The sequence below is a fragment of the Mauremys mutica genome, chromosome 8 (genome assembly GCF_020497125.1).
Source record: "Mauremys mutica isolate MM-2020 ecotype Southern chromosome 8, ASM2049712v1, whole genome shotgun sequence".
Lineage (NCBI taxonomy): Eukaryota > Metazoa > Chordata > Testudines > Geoemydidae > Mauremys > Mauremys mutica.
Genome location: NC_059079.1, coordinates 101,956,042 through 101,978,617, shown reverse-complemented (window position 1 = coordinate 101,978,617; position 22,576 = coordinate 101,956,042). Strand labels below are relative to the sequence as shown.

Here is a 22,576-nt window from a genome sequence, read left to right as displayed (position 1 = left end):
CATGTATAGAACTTTAAACTGCTGAACCAAGAGGTCATTGCCAATCTACAGCCCAGTTAAGAAAAGGACCTTTAGAAATTGAAAAGAAAAAAATAATTGCTCAGGAGTTTAAAGAAACAAACAAAAAAATAGCCAAGCAGCAAACCACCGAGTTTAGACTGGAGATATTCTAAGAATCCTAAGGGATTTTACGTGCCAAAACCCTGGCACGTTAGTCCCTGGGGCTCCTTTGAAAATATTTGCTTTAATCTTCTGTTATAAATGATATAAGCAAAGTAGTTTCTTGTGAATGATATTTTTTTTAACTTAAAGCGCATCAGCCCTTTATAGTGATTTAATGCAAGATAAATATTTCTACATTTTCTTGAATTGCAGAACTAAGGTATTAAACACTATCCACACAATTTACGTTTGATTAGGCCTGAAAGTTTAAAAAAAAAACTACTTGTTTTTTGACCTTAGAAATATCAGGAATGTCAGGTCTTGTCTTCCCTGTTCCACTGGAAGACCTAAAATTGTGTATTGAGAGCTTTTCATCTTTCAGCTGAAGAAAGGTATTAAACTTTTTAAAAAAAGTTTTCTTCCAAGTTTTCAGAAGTTCAGGTTTTGTAGGGGTTGTTAAGTGTTTTAAAATGTGTGAATAAATATAATTTCTTCTCTCAATTCAGTTTCTCTATAATGATGGTCCTACCAGTTCTCTATAGTCTTACATGATAAACAAGACCTAAATTCCTAACATAGGTTCTTAACTCCTCATCCCATGAGATTGGAAATAACCTTTCAGACTATCTGTATACATCAGAAATGCAAAAAAAACAAAAACCTAACTTTTTCATGCGTCACCTTTTGAAATATTTGTCTTAAATTGGGTCTGATCCGTTTTCCTCCTCTCATGTTGATACATGTGAATTTTTATCAAACCACCTACATGTAGGCTAAGTGAAATTGACACTGGGAAAATATTGTTCAGAGTCCATTTACTTCTACTTTTTATTTTAAAAACCAAAGAGTAGATAGCATTTTTTTTTACAGATTAGTACAAGGTCTAATACAAACAGTAGGGAATAAAGCTGTATTTTCATCAAGCTGTTCTGGTGACATGTTTTTGAGAACAAAGTTTGAATGGTTTATAAATCACCAGCAATCTTTGATAGATTGCAAACTTCCAAGAGGGAAGACTGTTCCTTCCCCTGTTGACCTGTGACCAGACTTAAATCTTAATGAAATATTCCTAAAGTGTACATAAATTAGTGACACATCAAGCAGATATAGCACATCTCAGTTAGTAAATAAAGTTATTCTCTGAAGATCAAACAGTGATAGTCATTTGAGAAAATTGCTATTATAGTTTGTCATTTATATGATGATGCTGATTTTACCTATGCATATTATTGCCTATAATTGGTCTCCACAATAATTTCCTGCATGAATCCACACATTCCCTCCTATACCTTGCAAAATGGTTAGCTTTGAGCCAAAAGAAACTGTTTGTTCTATTTAAGTGTTAGATTAGTTGTCAGTTTATGCTCTTTGGTGCTAGTAAAATTTTGTTTGGAGGGCATAACATTTGATAAAGGAATAACTATGCACAGGATGCTGAGGACCCTGAGGCCAAGTTTTCAATCTTTGCTCAAAGTTACACATCCAAGTTTGAACATTTTGGCCTGTGCATAGTTAAAGACAGTAATTCACGTTTTCATTCACAGTAGCTTATTTATATTATATTGTACGCTGTCAGTGTTAATCTGTTCTCATTATATATTCTTATAAGACCTATGTGGCTTTCATTTTTCTTTGTTTTCATGAATTTTCTACATATAGAATATACCTTGATTTCATATATCCAGTTCTTCAGCTAATTTTATGATCAGTTTTGTGTAAAATTATTTTAAGATAGGAGGATTGTCTGCTTTGCATGATTTTGGGTTGTGAACTCGTGATGATATTGAATTTGCTTTATTTTATTGCTGCAGTATTCTAGGTTTGGCTCTTCTCCAGTCCTGTTTAGAATGATCATTAGGACCCCAATCTTCCAAGCATTCATGCTGGTGCAGACCTTTTTGGCATTCTGTTTAGCCAATGAGAGCAGGCCCTGTGAATGCAGACGTCTTCATTAGTGCGACTGTTTGCAAGATTGGGATTAATTTTCATTATAATATCTTGTTGGCGGAATCTTAAAAGTTTTGCGACCAGTCAGATTCTTGCCTCATCTAAATGGCATTAAAAGCTTGCTCTTCTAATAGTGAAAAAAGCAAACTCGGGGACACAAATCATTTAATCTTATCGTTGGAGGTTAAATAGGGGGAAGAAGAAGCTTTCCACATTTATCCTGTGTGTATAAGGATTACTGATCTCCATTACTTACAAGCTGTGAACAAAAGCTGTATTTTGAACATGTGTGTTTTTGTTAAAATGTGGCGATGCCATGTGGGTTTTTATTTGAATTGCAGTCAAAAATGATTTTCTTTTGTTAAAACTTTGTAAAGTCTTTCGATTAACGGCCTCATTGGGCAAGTGCTGAGAACGCTTAACTGCCATTGAAGTTACTGGGAGTTGAGAGTGCTCAGGACCTGGCCCAAAATGAGCAATTTAGTAGTGGGAATGCTTTCCCGTGGTACTGTATCTTCCTACTTTACATGTTATGTATGGTTTGTTCTGACTGTGCTGTGTGTTCACTTTAGTATTTTTGCCATTCTTTTTCATTTTATTAGCGTCATGCCCTATCACTTTCCCCCTCATTGATTTCAAAACAATGCATCTGCAGAGAGAAGGGGAGGGTAAGTATGGTTAACCATATGTTCAGTTATCTGCCTTTTTGATGGTTTATGGTTTGCTTTCTAACTAGCCCTTCACCTGCTGTTCCTATATCTTGGGACATTTCTTATCTTCAAGTGAAAAAGCTTCCCTTTTTGTGTCTTACACTCATGTTTACAAATTAATTGTTTAAACAATTATGAATTTCTTTTTCAATGGGAAGCAGGTACAAGGGTTATTTTTTAATGTTACATTGTGGGTTTATTGTCATTCTGCACACTTTGAACTCAGTTTTCAAATTCCAGACTTGCACTGGAAAATACAGATTCTGTGACCTTTTGAAAAGAGAAATGAATTATTTTTTAGAAATGTAAGCAAACTGCTGGGCAATAAAACATATTTCAGAATTTTAAAGGACACTATCAACTGACTTGTTAAGATTTTAACTAACTTTAAACCTTTTAAAGATTCGCTATTGTTTTGTAATCCCCTGCTTAAAAGCAGTCTCTTCCAGTTTCCTTGCTTCTAATGGAGCTTGACACTGTAATTCCTTGTTGTTTACCCCTTGTTTGTTCACCAACAAAAACAATTTTGTCAGCACAGCACAGCTTCAGGAGTAGTGTTTAACTGTGACTTCAGGTCAACACGTGGAGAAGACTGGAGTTGTGTAGTCCCTACACAAATAGTGATTTTCCCCCCACCGTCATCGTTATAAAGATGGATTTAAGTAAACAAACATTGCTCCTAATTGATAGTGTCCATTTTACCTAGCACTATTCAAATGTCAAGAGAATAACTATATAAATAAATTGGTCAAGTACCCTGGAAATCCATCTGCTCTGTAATTTGCTGCAACTCTTACTGAAAATGCATACTTCCCATAGTCTCCAAGTTGCTTAAGTCTAAAAATAATGCACGAATGTGCTGTTGATTTGTGCAAAACAAATGCATACTCATTAGTTATACTTTGAAATACCTGACAGAATTTGTAGCTTTCTAATGTATTTCACTATATTTATTCACGTTGTGTGTGACACATTGTTTATAGCATTCAAGATTAAGCATTGGATACACATTTATTTTTCCTTTTGACACTGTTGTTTTATTACTCTTTTAATAGACTAGTGCCATTTTTGTGTCCTTGTTTATATTTTGTAGAGCCATTTCCTGCCTTTAAATCTTGGCAGGAGGACAGTGAATCTGGAGAAGCCCAGCTTTCCCCACAAGCTGGAAGAATGAATAGTCATCCTTTGGAGGACTGTCATCCAGTGTTGTCGCATCGTAGTTTGGATTTTGGACAAAGCCAGCGTTTCTTGCATGATCCAGAAACATTAGACTCCTCATCAAAAGCACTTTCTTTTGTTAGGTGTGTACATTAGTGCAATTTGGAAAAAACCTGTTAGCATGAAAATAAATGTTGTTGTATCTCTGCTTTCTGTTATAGATCCATGTGTTTTTCAAGACTTGGTTGACTAATTGAAGGTCCAAGTGTACTGTGTGGTTATGTGGCCATTCAAATGATCACATAATTCTTCCTTTTGTAAAACTGCTATATACGTGCCTCCTCATGCCATAACTAGTTGGTCAAGGAGCTTTGTTTTAAAGGGACCAAACGGAAGAAGGCATCAGGTGCTCAGACAGCTTTTTGAAGAAGTGCTTGTCTTGCAGAGTTCTTACAAAGGCTGAGCTATGGAGCTCTGTAGAATAGGCTTCTCCTCTAACTGGGGAGCTTGCTAAAGAGGGACTTCCTCTTGCACACTTTGGAGCTCCTCTAGAGTAGGGGCAGGGCAGGCTGACGCTCCTGTGCACTATAGGATCCCCACAGCTGGGGATGTCTCTGCCTTGTGTAGTTCCTAAGCTTGGTTTTAATGTTAACAGCTCCCCAACTGTATCTCCTTCGGACTTCCCCACAGAGAGATCTGACTTTGAGGCTTTCCACCTCCTTCCCAGCTGCTACTTCATGTCACTTGGGGAAGAACAGGAGTTCAGTTTGGATGAGACTTGTAGCAGGCTAGTTGTGGGGAGAGCAGCCCTAGGCTAGTCTCTGGAGGGTAGAGAGGTTTGTGGCATCGTAGTGAGTGGGGTTTTCCTCTGTGCTGTCTGTTGCTGCATCGTTTAGCTCTAATGTGCCTTGTAGTACAGGAGGTTTTGAAAGATGTAGTTTGTAGTTGTGAGAGATGCTGTTTTAAGTGGAAAGAGTTCCCTAATAGTTTGGCCGACGAATCACTATAAAGTTGCTTCCAGTTCTGCTGAAATGGAAGAGCAGTTTAGAAAAAGTTTTCCGTCAGGACTCTTGGACCTGCACCTTCCTGTTCTTGCCACAAGCTCTCTCCATGATGGACAGTAAAGGCAGTTTAAAACTGCTATATTTGTGAAGCTTATTTTAGTTTTTAAGATTTCTGACTACAGTGAAAAGTCTTATTAGAATCTAACAAGAAGATATTATTTCCTTTGTTTGGGATCTTGGGTGAAGAATAACACTTTTTTCCAAATCTTCTTGATTGCAGTGCATCTTTCAACTCTGTGTTAGAGGGAACAGAGATGTATTTTACCTGTCTCCAGAAGCAGGCAAAGAAATGTCCTGAGTTCACTAAAGAAATCACCAGAGTACTTTTTTTTCTTCAGTGTCTAGGAAAAGTGCTACTTTCTATTAATCTAGTCTTTGAGAGTGGAGAGTTGCAGAGGGCTAGCATCTGAATAGATAATAAATGTTTTGTAAACTCCAAAGGAGAAGTTGCATTGTATACAGTTATCTAAAATGACTGCTACTATTGTAACCTTGAAGGATGCAATCAGCAAAGAACTTCTAGCCTTGAGAATAAAATGTGCATGAAGACTGAAGACTTTTGTTCTTGAAGTATTGAAGCAGCAGCAACACAGACTTTTATACCTTCCTTTATTTTTCAAGGGCCTTGGTAGGGTAGCTTGGTGGAACAATCTGAAAAGACCTTTCTGAAGAGCTATGTTAGTCTTGGCAGGTTCTTTTGTGTAAGGTGCTCCCTAGGGCTTTCTTTTGAAATTATGTATGTGAAGAGTTTTTTTGGTACTAGCAAAACTTTCAAAAGGGAATTTATCAAAGAAAATTGTTGAAAAAATTGCAGGCAAAGGTGATTGAGTTAGAATTTTGTTTTGTCCATTGAAAGCCCAAAGGGACTCTTGCTCTCCTATGCTTTTTGGAGCCAAGGAGAACCAAAACCTGCACACGAACTGGGCAAGGAAGTGTGGAAGGTAGGAAGGCCGGCTTTAGTGCATGGAACCTTACTTGCCCAAAACCCTGTGGAAGCAGAGGCATTCTCTGGAGTCTAGCTAGATTCACAGGTTGGAAGCAGACAGAGCTGTATGACAGCTGGTTTATGTGGCATACCTGTCACACCCCATGAAAAGCAAAATGGCACAAGCTTGTTCAGCCTAAGCCTGCAATAGCAGCTTAGGTTCTGCATCTGCGCTGTGGAAAGCCCTTGCTCCCAAGAACGGTTGGAAGGTAGCTGTGGTTAGGGGGAGCATTTAACACTACAGTTTCTGAAGGTGCAAACTGATGAGTACAATCTCAGAAAAGTGCATATCAGATCATAAGATCTATACTCTTATTCTGCATATACCCTTCAAAACACTAATCAAGCATGTGAGCTCTTTGAGGACCAGGTATCCCAAACATTGCTAGCTCTGTATACTACAGACAGGTGCATTAGTGGAAATTTTGTAACTACTGATTCTTGGTCTTGAAGTGTGGAGGAGTTTCAGCCATGTTGGATCCCAAGAAGTTGAACAAATGCACAAGGAAATCCAAACTCAGCCTGAGGATGCCATCTTCAAATCTATCATTAATAAACCCTAGGGATTGTAGGGTTTATATATTTGGTGGACACGTATCTTCATAGCCTTGTGAAACGTAAAAGCTGTTTTAATTGGTAAAATCATTACTAGTATATTATTTTATAGCTTATTTTCAGCAGCTCTGTTTTTCACCAAAAGGCTATTTGTATTAGTGCTATCACTGAGTCTAAAAGGGGAATACCTGTTTTCCCTATTTAACTAGCAGCTTGATTAAGGAAAACTTCAGAGAATAAATAACTCAAAAGAATAATCTAGGATTTGAGATGAATGGGCTTGTTGATAATATGAAGAAAGCTTTTTAATCCAGTCAGATCATCTCTCATCTAGGAGTTCAGTTAGGCATTAGAAGAGTGATCATCTGTGCTTTGGAAGAGTGGGTCACCATACTACAGAATCGTTATTTTTGCATTAATTCAGAACAATTCAGAGGTGTGTGTGCTTAAAAGAGCAACCCTAGTGTTACAGTACTTGGGGGGTAGGGATTCTCTTATCTCGATGTCTTATCACTATCCAAGGCATCAAGATAAGAGAATCCCTATCTCCAGGTATTATAAGACTGGGGTTGTTCTTTTAAACATGTGCACACACCTGAATTGTTCTGAATTAATGATGTTTCTCTGTACAGTTGGTCATACAAAAAATTAACCTGTATTTTCTCATTTGAGTTTCAGTCAGTCTCTGAACCACTGATGCTATGGACAAGCCAGGAATACTACTGCAGGGGCCTCTGCTACAAAATCCATCAAAGGAACTGTTTTTAGAACATATGCTCTTCGACACAGGGATGTCTTCCTCTGTGTTAATAAAGAATTTAGTATGTTTTGGGCACTCCGGCAATCTAAAATAGTAACACTTGTAGCAGACACCAACCTGAGAGTAGTAAGTGTGCATTGAAACAACTTGTTGGTCAAGGGAAAATCTCTTGAAGAACTCACTAGGAATAAGAATTGTTTTTCTGTATTCTTTTATTTCCCCGTTTGTGGTTTTACTATTAATTTGTTTCTGTAGGGAGGATTGATGGACATGCGCTCTGTGAATAAATGAAATGTCTTGCCTATTTATTTAGAGGTACCATTTTCATCAGCCGGATCCTTATATTTGTGTTTAAAGGAAAGATTATGGTTTTCCTTGTAGAAGTGGGTTTTGTAATAGCATAATAGTTTTTAGATGTCATAGTTCACAGCTTTTTAGCTGAAATCATCTTGTGGCAAGAGGAAGGGGTGACTCTTATATGTGATTCCACACTTGACTGACAACTTTTCCAGCTGCCCATGTTTTCATCTGAGCAGAGTACGACTTTCCAGTGATGATTAGTGGAAATGAAATGTCAGAGAAAAGAAGTTAATAGATCAGAACATTTTCCTCTTCATTCTGCTTAGTCATAAAAACAGATCAGTACCTTTTGCAGAATTCCATGTGACCTGTGAAAGGCATGTAAATATACAGTTGCTTGCATTGGTTACAGCAGCAGTTTCCAAACATGTTCCCTGTATGAGCCCACTTTCACATGTATTGCTTCCTGTCACCCCAGACAGCATGGAAGACACCAGTTAAAAATGGTGTCTCCATGCAGCGTGACGTTGCATGCACTGTATGTACAAATCACACTGCATAGAGGACACCATTTTGCTTTAGAAAATAGCATTCTCCACACAGTATGACATCAGGTATGGTGTGTGAGGTCATGCTAGATGGAGGGCACCATTTTGTATTGCAAAATAGCATCCTCCATGCGAAATGACCACACATGTATTGTGCATGTGAAGTCATGCTGTGTGGAGGACACCATTTTGTCAAGATTACTATGACCTCATCTGCTGATGGAGTGACCCCACCTGGGGTCACAACCCACAGTTTGGGAACTGCTGTGCTACAGTCTTTAAAACATACAAAACTTTTGACTGTTTTTTTCATTTTTAATTCAGAACACGAAGAGCATCCTTTAGTTCAAAAGATGACAGAAGGGAAGACAGGACACCTCATCAGCTGGTCAAGAAGTTGCAGAAAAAAATAAGACAATTTGAGGAACAATTTGAAAAGGACAAAAATAGTAAAGTAAGTTAGTAGTCTGCAAGTTAACATCCTAACAATGTTAGATTTTTTTTATCCCATATTTATTTTTTAAATTTTTTAAGGCCAGAGTCTGTCACCCTTACGTTGAAAGTTACCTTATTCCACAAGCAGTTCCACTAAAAATTAACGTCTCCTTGTGGAGTAAGGTATGACTCCAATGTGAATAAGGGTAACATTCTGGCCATATGTGCCCAGCCTTTATGTAGGGGCTATGTAGGGGGAGCTATGATGGGAGGTTAGGCTTCTGGCAGATGGAAAGAAGTTAATTCGGGACCATATCCTTCAGTGAGACCCTGCAGGGGCTTTCTCCTACGGGAACTCGCCCAGCTTCTCCACTCTATTCTCCTGATGTTACCTGTAGCCATGCCCCTGTTTTCCTGCCTGTGACTGGAAAACATTGGTAGTTGGCAGCATGCTGCTAGTGCTGAGACCGAAGGAGGACCGGCACTGACCTGCATGCAGGTTAGTTGAAGCTGTCAGATGAGATAATGTGGGTGTGGAGAAGGAGAGGAACAAGAACAACTTAATTAGAATGCTCTAGCTAGAGTAAAAATGTCAAATGTTTGCAAAGATTTCACTCAACAGGCTTTAAAGAACAAACTTGCTGTGGTTTTCTTTGCTCCTGTGCAAATGTAGTTTGTGTATTTTATTTTCCAGCCCTCCTATAGTGATATTGCAGCCAATCCAAAGGTTTTAAAGTGGATGACAGAGCTTACCAAACTGAGAAAACAAATAAAAGGTATGGAATGTTGCACAAGTTTTGTTTTCAGACAAAGATTAATTACCTCACACTAAAACAGAAATAATTTACACATTCAAGAACAACCCTGGGAGTAGTAGAAATCATTTAACTTCTGGATCCTCCTGATATGTTCTCCAAAAACTACTCCTGGTTTACACTTGTCTGTGGGACTTCAGGAAGGGCTAATTGAAAATGGTTTGTATAAATAAAATTTATTACGTCATCCATCCATTCTTTTGTCATCTGTCTGTTTAGTTCTAAATAGTTTTTGAAACCTTTGTTCTTTGGGATGGGGCAATTTTCTTAATGCAGATGAAAAGCACAAATGCTCAGATGGAGAATTCATACCTCAAACACGTCCACGAAGTAACACTCTTCCAAAAAGCTTTGGCTCTTCTCTTGACCATGAAGATGAAGAAAATGAAGATGAGCCCCGGGTTATGCAGAAAGAGAAGAAGCCTACCAAGGAGGCTACACTTGAACTCATTTTGAAAAGACTGAAGGAGAAACGAGTTGAAAGATGCTTGCCAGAAGACATAAAAGTAAGTCTAAACTGGCATTTCTTAGCAACAACAGCTTCAAATACTGTCTAAAAGAGCAATAAAACATCCATCAGCTGAGATGTAATGGTATCAGAGCTTGTCTGTCTGGCAAGAGGATAAGATTTGTTTCAGATGTCATTTAATTTTGAGGATGCCTCTGAGTAAAGCCACGTTTTTATTCAGAACTTCACTATCTTCTAACTATATTCTTGTTTGTACTTGCGGTGGAAAGGAGATGGTTGTAATAGTTCTCAGGAATGTCCACTTCTAAGCCACTAATGTATTAGGCTTACAAAAATGTATCATTGCAGCACATTATTTTGTTTTGCCAAATATTCAAGTGTATGTTGTTTCTGTTTCTTTAGATAAGGACAGAATATATGGAATATAACTAAATTTTCTGATTTGCTAAGATGCCTATCATTTACCAAGTTGCCTAATGTAGAGAAGCTATTGAAAAGAGGTACTTGCATGTTTGACATAGATGTGAATTATTCTTGTCTAACAGAAAATGACAAAAGACCATTTGGCAGAAGAGAAAACATCTCTCCAAAAAAGTCTTCTATACTATGAAAGTCAACATGGACGGCCGGTAATCTTTTCTTAACTTCCTCAAAACTACTCTAAAATACACCTAGGCAGCAATCACTGGTATGCAGTGAGGACACCGACTATTAACACAGATATTTACCAAGAAATAATATAATCTATCAATTGTGCTAATAAATTTCCATGTTACCATTGCTTCTCGCAGAGTTATACATAGTTTTAAAATTAACATGATCACATTTACTCATTATGTAGGGCTTTTTTTCTAAAGCAAAATGTTAATGTTGAGCAGGCTATGGAATGGATTGGTGTCTAGTTCTGTAGCTGCAGAATTCTGCCCATTGACTTACAAAGAAAAGAGAAATCATGTGCAAACACATTCCAGTGTTTTGGGGATTCAAGCCTTTTTGCCAGGACTCAAATCAGATCATTTTGATTCAGATCACTGAATTTCTCACTTAAATTTGCATGACAAAATATTTCTAAATTTTTCACAAAAATAGAAAATTGTAAAGGCGCACGCATTTAATGTTTTGTTGTCTTGCTGACTATCAGTATATAGCATATTTTTTTTCATCTAATTCCCAGTATAGAAGCTAGAACAAATCTGTGATTTGGCTTTGCAATATAACTCTCAGCCTGCATACTACTATTAATGTGACGCCATGCTTTGCGTAAATATAACATTAAGACTTTAGATCTAGCTTGGAAGACTTTAAGGACACCAAAACTCATGATCTACAGTTCAGCTGTGAAATGGAACTACTGTACTGGAAACAATTCAGTTGCTTGTAGTTGTTACTTCATATATCCAGTTATATATGAATTTCGCCATTCCATCATTTGCTCGTGATAAGGTATCAGAATTGTGATGTGCTGAAAACCAAACTGAAACAAGTTGGAAGCAATGGTTTGAGTATTGGCCTGCTAAACCCAGGGTTATGAGTTCAATCCTTGAGGGGGCCACGTAGGGATCTGGGGCAAAATCAGTACTTGGTCCAGACAGGGGGCTGGACTCGATGACCTTTCAGGGTCCCTTCTAGCTCTATGAGATAGTTATATCTCCATATATTTTTGGGGAGGAGGGATAGCTCAGTGGTTTGAGCATTGGCCTGCTAAACCCAGGGTTGTGAGTTCAATCCTTGAGGGGGCCATTTGGGGATTTGTCCTGCTTTGAGCAGGGGGTTGAACTAGATGACCTCCTGAAGTCCCTTCTAACCCTGATATTCTATAATCATTCTCTATTTGTTTTGGTGCTGGCATTTTGGAAGAGGTGTAATTTGAGCTGATGAAACAGTGATACAAATATGCTCTAAACCACTCCCAAGTTCTTTAAGATACAGTAAATGTCCAAAATGAAATGCAACAAGAAAACTGTACTAGTTTTGAATGTCTGTACTTGAGGATACAATACAAGAGGGCTTGTATACTCTATTTATAACCTTGGAAAGACTTAGATCTAAAATTCTATATTTATTGCATTTTCTTGCTAGATGATTTCAGCAGCAGTATTTTTCTCTCCACTTCTTCATAGTTAATTACTCTAAATGTGTCTTTGATAGATCTTCTTCCAATCCAGTTGCCTTTAACCTGCCTCCCTATGTGTGTCCCTGATTGATATCACTAGTTGTCCAACCACTGGATGTTCCCAGGCCCATTTCAAATTGCTATTAACTTCTACCTCAAGGGGCCAGTATCCCAGCTGGGTATTACCACTGTGCTTATGCTATAGGCCAAGAAGGGGATAGCGTAGAAGTTTCGTTATGCTGGCCCTACATCACTCAGGGATTTCCCCATACTGAGGGAATCCTTAGCTAACCATTTATACCAGCTTTCTGACTTCTTGATGCTGTCAGAATATTGACTGAGAATCTGCAGTAAAACCAGATGTTCTACCACAATAGCATCTTTCTCTTACTTGGCTCATCATTTCTAGAGAATTGTCAGAATTCATCCTCCGCCTGCCTCTGCAGTTATCACTAGCCACACTGCTCCAGTCTTGGTCCCTTTTTTCTCTTTCCCACGGCTCTTTGCAGTGAGAAACTACATTTCTATGTGAGCTGCCTTGTCTGTTGGGAATTCTTCCCATCAGTTGTGTGTGTTTCTCTTAAGTGTTATATTAGGTTAAAAATACCTAATTGAGTAGGATGTCAGAGCTGATGGCAGTTCATGTGAAGTATGCTACTCTGTTACATATTTCTTTCTCTTTCTTTAGGTTACTAGAGAAGAAAGGCATATTGTTAAACCTCTCTATGACAGATACAGACTTGTGAAACAAATGTTGACTAGAGCAAGCATTACTCCCATCCTTGTAAGTAAAGCAAATATTTCTTCATGTGTTAACCAGACTATCACCTGACAAATGTTTTCAAATAGTTAATTTGCAAAACATCTCATGAATAAAAGTGCTCCATGCTGGAGTTTCCCTTTTAAAAACTATAGGGCACAGTCCTCGTGTCAGGGCTGTTGAAAGTGTGAGATGGCAAAGGTAGCTCTAAGCCACCTTTACACATTCCCAACTCTTGGGGACCATATTGCACTCCTGCCTCTTCCTGGAGCACTGTACCTAGCCTCAGGGTGCCATCTGCACCAGGGTGCCGGAAACGGCTGGTGAAAAGCCGGCAGTGTTGGCTTTTAGCAAGCTCAGGAGTCGTCCATACTGGGGGAATCCTCATCAGCTTCCTTTTTAGGGCTGGCGTAAGGTTCCTTTCTGCCACTTAGCTGGTGCAAAGTAATCTTTCCAAAGGCTGAGAATCCAGCCCGATATAGAGAGTGTTTCCCTAATTGACTTTGGATTTTGTATGTGTATCAAGAGTAAAAGTGTGAATGGAAATTCAGAAGGAAAATATTTGAATTTTATGCAAATTGTATGAGAGACAGCATGATATGGTTTTTACTTTATTTTAAATAATGTAGTGATGGACACAGACTGTTTTATTAGTAAGCACTGATCTTTATAAAAGAGTTACTTATGACTTAAAACTGTAACATCCATTGTAATTCAATTATCTGCTTGGAATAATTCATTATCGGACATCTGTTTTTAGGATTTACTGATCTTGTTTTGTTGTAACAAAAACGTGAAAATTCCAGTAATGTGCAAAAATGGAATTGAACAAGATTAATTGACTGACATTTCTTTATGTAAGAGCTTAGAATACTCAACATCCATTTGTATATAACAAAAAGCAAATGTGGAATATTGCAGGGGTCACCATCAACTAAGAGGCGGAGTCAGATATTACAGCCCATTATAGAAGGGGAAACTGCCCACTTCTTTGAAGAAATTAAGGTAAGTAAAACACTTATCAAATATTTCAGTTCCTCCTTGTGTATTCAAGAGAAATGTTTTAAATCTGTGTTATAAACTTCTACTTTATCACCATGCAGGAAGAAGAGGAGGATGTTGATAATTTGTCATCAGAATGTAATGATATCTTAAAAACTGCTGTCGAAACACAGTCTATTTCCAGCCCAGCTGAAAATTCGGAGTCTGATCTTGAAGACAGTCAAGAAAAGCTGACTCGGGACCTCCGACTATCAAGTATCCGAGCAGCTTCTATGTGCGTATGAATAGAACGTGATTAGTGCTGTACTACTGTGAGAGTTACACTGAATGTACTTAAGACTATAACACCAAATGTGGAGTTTCTTAATATAAGCAGTTGTCTTTCTGTATCTCTCAACAAATGATTCAGATCATTGGTAATATAATCATTGAGTGATTCAGATGAAAAGGAATTCATCTGAGTGTCCAGTTGGGACCATCTGCTGTTCTTACTAAGAGAACTAAACACTTAGCTGTTGTTTCAAATGATTTTGGGTTGATGACTGAAGAATTGTATCTCTTTTATTAATGATTAGCCTATGTTGGTCTTCCCCGCCCCCATCAAACGTATCCTGGATACCAAACTACTTCTGAGCAAAATCAATGTAATCCACCTAGTTTCTTCATTTTGTTTTAAGAGGGCAGATGAGGGTTTCCTTCTTATTACTTGGCCAATGTCTTTTTTTTTCTTTCTTAATTTTTAGGCCTGAATTATTGGAGCAACTTTGGAAAGCCAGAGCTGAAAAAAAGAAGTTACGCAAAACTTTACGAGAATTTGAAGAGGGGTTTTATCAACAGAACGGGAGGTTAGTTTAACAGAACAATGAATATCAGGCTGGTGCTTCATTTTTTATTTACTATTGCTTTTTATTTATTATACATTTTAAAAGTTTACTCTGGGAAACGGAGGCACTAATTTTTGTACCACGTGTCATCGTAATGTCCACTTAAATATAACCAGTCTTCGTGCACTTCAGTACAGTATCCATCATCAAAATGTTTCACCGCTCCTTCCATATTAAACCAAGAATCTAGCAAATGGAATCTAATCTGTTTTGCATCAACAATCCAGTTGTGTGCACTCTTTCATTATGCATAGTCTCATGAGGGACACTCATTTTAATGTAGGACTCGGTCAGGGGTGGCCAACCTGAGCCTGAGAGGGAGCACCAATCAGCGCCTCCCTTCCTGCACCTCCTGATCAGCTGTTTCATGGCATGCAGGAAGCTCGTGGGGGCGGGAGGGAGCGAAGGCACGGCAGGCTAAGGGAAGGGGGCAGGAAGGGGTGGAGTGGGGGCAGGGCCTGTGGCAGAGCCAGGGGTTGAGCAGTGAGCAGCATCCCCTGGCACACTGGAAAGTTGGCGCCTGTAGCTCCAGCCCCGGAGTCGGTGCCTGTACAAGGAGCCGCATATTAACCTCTGAAGAGCCGCATGTGGCTCTGGAGCCACAGGTTGGGCACCTCTGGACTAGGTAATAAAATAATCCAGATTCTTCTGTGCATTTTAATAGTGAAGGCGATGCACTCTTCAGTCCCCCCCCCCCCTCCCCGGGAAAGTGTGACTGGAAATCAAAAGAACAGTTTATCTCATTTTATAAAAACAGGATAATCCCTCTGATTTTATCTAGTGAAACTTTTCTACTAAGAAACATCTACTTCGCCAGTGTTCCAGTAGATCATTCTAAACAGAGGGTAATTGCTTCATAAACAAGACAGGGGGCATATTTTTGTACCTTTTTTTTAATATTATTCCTTAGTCCCTCACAGTCCTCATGCTTAGGTGTCTATTGTTGCAAATTTGGCATAACCTGCTACTGTGCATATATTAAATGCAGTAGCTGTTTTCTCAGGGTAATAGTTAATCCACACCCACATATGAATAGAACATAATTTATCTTGCTTACCTAAGATTTATATTTACCTTTTTACCAGCTATAAACTCACTGGCAGCCGTAGATACAAATTCAATTAGTAGGGCTTCATTGTGTGCTCATTAAAGTCAGTGGCAAAACGGACGTTGACTTCAATGAGTTAATGATCAGGTCTAGAGTGAATGGCAAATAACTTAATTATAGTTTTAGATCTATTTATTATTTTTTCTTACCTCAGAACTGGATTATAATTTGTAGCTATCCATGAAGTTATTTATTCCCAATATGATTTAAAAAAAAAATTCACCTATGGAAAAATTTTCCAGAAGAGCTGGAGACATTTTGTAAATATGCTGCTGGTGATTATGCTGAATAAATCTCTTCAGATTTTTCTCTCTCCCAAGTATTTTTAGTCAGTTATTCTACTAACTTTAACCCCTTAGCCCTGGGGCAGTTGCAGTATGTCTGTTGTCAACAGGCTGCATGCCAAAAAGGTCACCCAGAATCATATAGCTAACTCATACTACCTCAGTGTGTGATGTTGGACTTTCTGAGATGTACAGGATTTTCTTGGTATTTAAATATTTTCTTCTCTTTACAGGAATGTACAGAAAGAAGATCGGGCTCCAATGTTTGATGAGTACAGGGAGTACAAGAAAATTAAGGCCAAGCTTAGGCTTTTAGAAGTCCTTATCAGCAAACAAGATTTTTCAAAATCAATATAGATTGTTCCTTAAAAACATTGAATAACATCATGTTTCCTCATACTACCATAGTACTTATCAGGTGCTTGTGTTCATTTTGTCATGCACTGTTGAAAGAACCCAGTTTGTGCACTTTATTATGGTGCCACTATAAAATGTTTGAAGGGTAAGTAGGTCCTGTCTAGAGAGCAAATAAAAATGTTCTAAATTAAGAGACTGCTCTATCCAACTTTAGCAAACACATAGTTTCCTTCAACGTTTTATATTACAGATGCATCTTGTTCCAGAAAGACTGTAGAATTTTGTCCTTTAAGCATTCAAGAACTTTGGAGAGTCAACTTTTTGTTATCAACTTTTTGTTATTACCAACTGTTTGCATTACTGAAGAAATTAAGGTATATATCTATATCTTAATGCTACACTGAACTACTCCTGTTGCCTTTTATTATGGAAAACATGACAAAAAATTCCACACACGACTCTTTTCCTGGAATACCAAAAGTGAACAGAAATTCCTTTCCAAGAACTGCTGTGGAACACCTTTGTTTGATTTCTGGTATTCTAAATTACATCTGTCACCTGGTAATATGTATTATGATCAATGGATTTTGCTACTTAAAGGTCACATTTCCTCATTGATAAGGATGACAATGGACAAACCAGAAAGTGACCTTGCTTAGTGTACTTTTAAAACTTGGAAAAATTGAACAGTTATATCACATGCTGCCTACAGGACTTATGTTACTGTTGTTCATTTTATCAGTTATTGTTTATCTAATAGTGGTCACATAGTGTTTGGTCTGAATTGGATACTGCATCTCACCCTTCAGAAAATTTGAGAAACAAAATAAACATTTCAGTTTATGGTAAATCTGATGGTGCTCAGACATTTACAGCTCCAGCAGATAAGAGCTGGTTTAGGTCAATTACATAATTTTGCTGTATCTGAAACAAGTTTATGAAGGGCTAAAGTCACTGTAGTTAAAATGCACCTAAGAATGGACAGTGTCAGTCTTAGAGGGGAAAAATTACTGCTGTATATCACAATGCGTTATGCAGCTGGGGAACACAAATACATGGTTTAACCCTTGTGATGTAAGCAAATAGTACATGGGCCTTGCATGATTCAGCTTCAGAATTGAAACTAAAACAATGTTTTGATTATCACATCCACTGTGTTGAATGATTATTTAGCTTGCTTATGCTATACAATACAACCGCCATCAACAATGGGTTTTGATCCGGTAAAAACTAAGTGTTAATTTTAACTGGTGCTTTTTGGATTTTTCAGTGTGCATCAGTTTGTTTGTGGCCATGTTTTGCATGCACCTACTCTCACTGCATGTTTTTACGACTGGCTAATGCCAACACCAATATTATTCACACTGCTTAATAAAAGACCAAAAATGAATTTTTTTCACAAAGTTACTAGATTAGTTGTTCTGTCATGTAAACATATGGAGTAGGTTCAGAATGGGATTTCTAGTGCACCAGGTCATCTGTGTGCTATGAAATAGAGGGGGGTTTTTTTGTTTTGTTTTTTTACCATGATTATTGGCATGTAACTTTGGAATTTGGAAGAAAGCACTAAACTAGTTGTGCATTGGTGGTTTGCCTTTTTATACAGCAAGATGATTTTTAGTGGACCCTAGAGAATTGTGAGGTTAAACTAATCTTGAGACCATTTCTCAGTTTTATTCAACTCCATTGTGCAATGTACACTTTCAGTTACTTTTCTTCAGTCTGCAGACGCGGGTGTATCCAAACATCGAAACTAATGTGTACTGTATGGTGTTGTACATGAATGTTTGTGTTTTATATATACCACATACAAAATGTCAATATGCACTATTTAAATGTTTTAAATAATATATTCCTCCTTTATAATGCTTAAATCTATATGATTCCAATATTTTTATAAGAATCTGAGTGAATGATCAGACTGGTTCCAATTCAGAATTAACAGCTGCTTTGTGTGTGTTATGCAGTGTTTGGCTGTTTATTCAGTATAGCAGATAAGCATGGCAAGAGTTATGCTACAAGTGTGTTTTGTGCCATCCTTGTTGAGCAATAAATAAATGGTAGAATTAGGCATTTTGTGATATAACATAGTTTTACTTTGGTACAAGTAAAAACTATATATCTATATATCAATATATAGATATATATATAAATATATATAAATAAACCAGATACGATTGCATTGCTACGTCTGGCATTCATTGTATAGACTTTTATTATAAAGAACCTTAACCTGTATTGTCATATTTCATTGCAGTAGTTTCGTTTCATATTTTCTTCAATACAAGGTCCTACAAAGAATGTGGGGTCCTTTAAAATTCCTTTGGGTTCATACTGTATTCACATTCACTCCTTAGCTTGATCCTTAATCTTAGATAGACTTCTGGTAAAAAAAAAATAGTTTTGTCAAACAATTCACCACCTGCCAGTGAGGTCAGAAATAGTATTCACTCACAAAACATGCACGCCCAACTTTACTCACTCCTGTATTCATCATGGCCAGCAAATACAGCCATTGCATAGGTTTTTGTGAGCACCATAAGGATTTTTTCCTACAGAGATGGTTTCTAATAGCATCTGTTTGTGTACGATCACACCTAAGATGATCTTTGACTGTATTCTGGTCTTTTAAAAACAAGCTATTCTGTTACACTTGTTGCATGGGGTTATTAATCAAACCTGGATTTTCTCTCTGAGGACGTGTACCATTTGATCATGGTTTTCCAGAATCACACTCGCTCCTTTTTCTGTAATGATACAAATCTCTTCATGTATCTTGAGGCTTAAGGAAATAGGTCACCTACTGTCTTGGTTCCCACCTTAAGCTTACGAAGTCCTGTTGACACTAATTAAAACAACTATGAAACTTCTGAAATACACTGTCAGACAACTGTATTTACAAGTATACACTTATAAAACCTTCCTTGATTACACTTAAAGTACAGTACTTAATAAATGAGAAACCAATTAAAGCAAACTGTCTGAAGGATAAAAACATTGTTTTGCCATTTTTGGTAAACGGCTTTAAAAAAAACTAGCATCGTGCTGCCAAATTAATATTTGAGGTAGTCTTGACTTCCAGAAGACTTTGTTGTGTTTTCAGTTTTGCTTTGAAAGCGTTTTAGTAACATGCTGAATTAATTTAACTTCATAAAATATATACAGATTAGTGTGGACACCTTTCTGAAAGTGTTCTGTCAAAACTGAAATACTTTTATATTAAGAAAATCCAAAGCTTTAATAGTATCCATAATCTATAGCAGATTTCCTTTGAGGTACAAAATGCATAGTATTTAGAAAGATCTTGACTACGGGCAATATATTAAACAAAAGAGCTTTACATTGACTGTTGTCTTCATTTGTTTGAAATGATTCTTGGATACTCATGATATTCTGAAAATGGCAGCAGGAAAGATGGAGTAGATCTGAAGGGCAGCTGTTAGTTACAGCAGTGGTGATGGCCATGTGCTGCCGACATTCACAGGTATAAAACCCATCAAAGGCAACAGTGTAACTGAGGGTATGACTACACTGCAATAAAAACCAGCAGCACCATGTCTCTGAGCCCAGGTCAGTTGACTTGGGCTTGCAGGGCTTGGGCTCCAGGACTTAAAAATGGCCGGGTAGATGTTCAGGCTGGAGTCTGGGCCAAGACCCACACCTCCCCCTGGATGTCAGAGCTCAGGCTCTGGGATGAGCCCATATGTGTACATGGCAATTTTTAGCCCTGTAGCCCCAGCCATGAGAACCTGAGTCAGCTGACCTGGGCCAGTTGTGGCTATGTCACAGGTCTCCTATTGCAGTACAGATGTACTCTGAGGGGCTTCCCTTTGCAAAAATGCCTGCTATCTCCTATTCCTGTCCATGCTAGGGCAGGCCTCTGGCCTCAGTTGATGGAAATGATGCTCTGTCCAGCAAAGACTGATACCATCTCCTATTGTTTCCAGTAGGGCTCAGTTCAGGGCAGATGGTGACTCCTTAATTGCCATGTGGGGAAAGTGGAGGTGCCAGGGATGGGGCTGTGGGGGCAGTAGGGAAGGTGATTGGGACCAGGCAGGAGGCAGACTGAAGAGGAATGCTGGGCATTGAGGGAGTGTATTGAGTTGGAGGGGGCATGCAGAGGAATGTGTGGTGGAGAGGGGGAGTGGGGAGGAAAACAGGCCAAGTGTGGGTCAAAAGACAGAAAAAACATGCAGGAAGATTGAGTGGAGCAGGTGCCTATTCTGCCTGCCTGTGGAAAGAGAGAGCAAGCAAAGGGCAGTTCCCATTGCCCAGGGGGTCAGAGAGAGTCACAGCCTCCCACCTGATCAATGAACAGGGAGGCTGCATATTTTGCATGCAGATTGACCCTGTGATGATCGCACACAAGCTGTGCAACTTCCCCTAAAAGTGGAGGGGAAAATCTAAAAAAATGTGATTGGCTTAAAAATCAAGAGTTTTAATAAAACCTAGGATGTTTGCCTCATGATTGAACATAGGGTGTTTGGGGCAGTATTTTGACTAGGCAGCATTAATAGTGCCCTCTGCTTGGCATGGCCTCTGGCACCGAGCAGCTTGCAGTGAGAGACTAGTTGGGGGATATAGTGAGGCGAGACCACTGGAGATGGGGAGTAACAATGTTCTATTAAAGCAAAATAAGTCAGAAGGGAAAAAATGAACATGGGCAAGTATCCAGGGCTAGGGAAATCCCCAGCTATACATCTACCACCTACTGTACATCAGGCTTTTGGGGGGGGAGGGGAATTATCACAGTAAGGCAGACCTGGGCCAATACAATAAATAGCTTGTTGCAAGTTCTAGCCTTCTAAAGGTCTATGGGGACTTGTAATCCGTGGAGGTCATGTGACTGAAGACTACAGCAGGGGCTGCTGGGAGAAGGGGGCCAGGCTATAAAAAGATCTGTGTGTTGCTCAGACCAGTTGGAGAACCGCAGTGGAAGGAGGGCCTGGAGCCCTGCGAAAGTAGTTGTGGCCAAAGGCCTGGAGAGAGCTGCTGACCAGAGGACTCTGGGAAAGAAGGCCTACAGTGGAGATGGCGGTTGTAGGAAGTAGCCCCAGGAATCAGCAAAACAGAGCAACTTGGGAATTACAGCTGACAGCTGCTCTATAATTTAGGACTCTGGGCTGGTCCCTACCTATGATGCCACATACAGGTGGAGAACCCTTGCAGGAAAGGGGAAGGACTGTTACAGAGTCAGCTCAGCCTGAGGCCGAATCATCAACTCCCTGGAATACCCAAAGCAAGGGGAAACTGAGGCATGGCTCAACCCTGACACTAGGATGAAGTAAGTGACCCTATTGCAGATGCCTTCCTAACTCTGTAATATGGTACTAAAATGCATAGCTGCTTCTCCTGTGTGCTTTTCCAGGCACAGCTGAGGCAGTTCTACAGCAGTGAGGAGGTGCTGAAATAGACAGTACAGGCCATGCTGTGTATTATTTAAGCCCTGGGCAAGATGGAAAGAACATGCAGGTCCTGCCCCTAGGAACCTATTAAGGGGGAAATCCAGTGGATGGTGGTAACAGAGCGGGTTTGGGGTCTTAGGTTTCCTCTTAAACTGGACTGGTGATGGTGTTACTGATGTGAGCTGATCTTCATCTGGCCTTTGCCAGTGAAGGATAACAACCCTCACCCTGATCACTCTGGCTTGGGACAATGGCTGGCCTCAGGTTTTTGGCAGTGTTTAAGTTAGTAATAAAGACAAATCATTTCCAGTGTGTTTGCTGTTCGGGGAGCAGGATGAGAACCAAACTAAAGGTTCAAATGATACTTCCTGGCATTCAACTGTCTGCTGTTTTGGTACTTCAGGTATTTAGCTACTAATCCCAGTGCTGGTTTCAGCTCTTAGATGCCCACACCACTGCAGCTCTTCCTAGGGCAGGTGCACCAAGCTTGTTAACCCTAATGACACTTCCCAATGACCAGGAAGGGGTCCTTGCTATTGATTGCTTTGAGCCGCTGGCCTTCCTTTCCAGCTGAGCCCAGCAAATCGCGAAGGGTGGTTCTTAGTCTTGTTTGCTTCTGAAGAGGAAAATCTTGCTGCCAAGGGCTGTATGTGCATCCCTCGCTTGCAAATTAGAAAATTGTAGGATGGCCAGACAGGCAGTAAATGTTTGTTCACTGTGTGTGACAGAGAGTGAAGGGACAGTAGATTTCAAAG

At 39.0% G+C, this 22,576-nt stretch overlaps 1 protein-coding gene across 2 annotated transcripts in view; it reads left to right on the top strand.

Moving 5' to 3' along the window:
- Window positions 1-18,598, top strand: part of FAM13B (family with sequence similarity 13 member B) — an 81,527-nt gene extending 62,929 nt beyond the window's left edge. Inside the window, exons 14-24 of one of the 2 annotated variants that reach the window (XM_045028157.1) lie at window positions 2,712-2,777; window positions 3,913-4,120; window positions 8,514-8,643; window positions 9,319-9,400; window positions 9,716-9,945; window positions 10,454-10,537; window positions 12,710-12,805; window positions 13,703-13,786; window positions 13,885-14,057; window positions 14,527-14,628; window positions 16,293-18,598. In XM_045028157.1, coding sequence (XP_044884092.1) covers window positions 2,712-2,777; window positions 3,913-4,120; window positions 8,514-8,643; window positions 9,319-9,400; window positions 9,716-9,945; window positions 10,454-10,537; window positions 12,710-12,805; window positions 13,703-13,786; window positions 13,885-14,057; window positions 14,527-14,628; window positions 16,293-16,416 — 1,379 coding nt within the window. In that variant the 3' untranslated portion in view covers window positions 16,417-18,598. The remainder of the gene's footprint in view (window positions 1-2,711; window positions 2,778-3,912; window positions 4,121-8,513; window positions 8,644-9,318; window positions 9,401-9,715; window positions 9,946-10,453; window positions 10,538-12,709; window positions 12,806-13,702; window positions 13,787-13,884; window positions 14,058-14,526; window positions 14,629-16,292) is intronic. The other variant, XM_045028158.1, reaches the window with a different exon arrangement.
- Window positions 18,599-22,576: the final 3,978 nt, after the last annotated feature.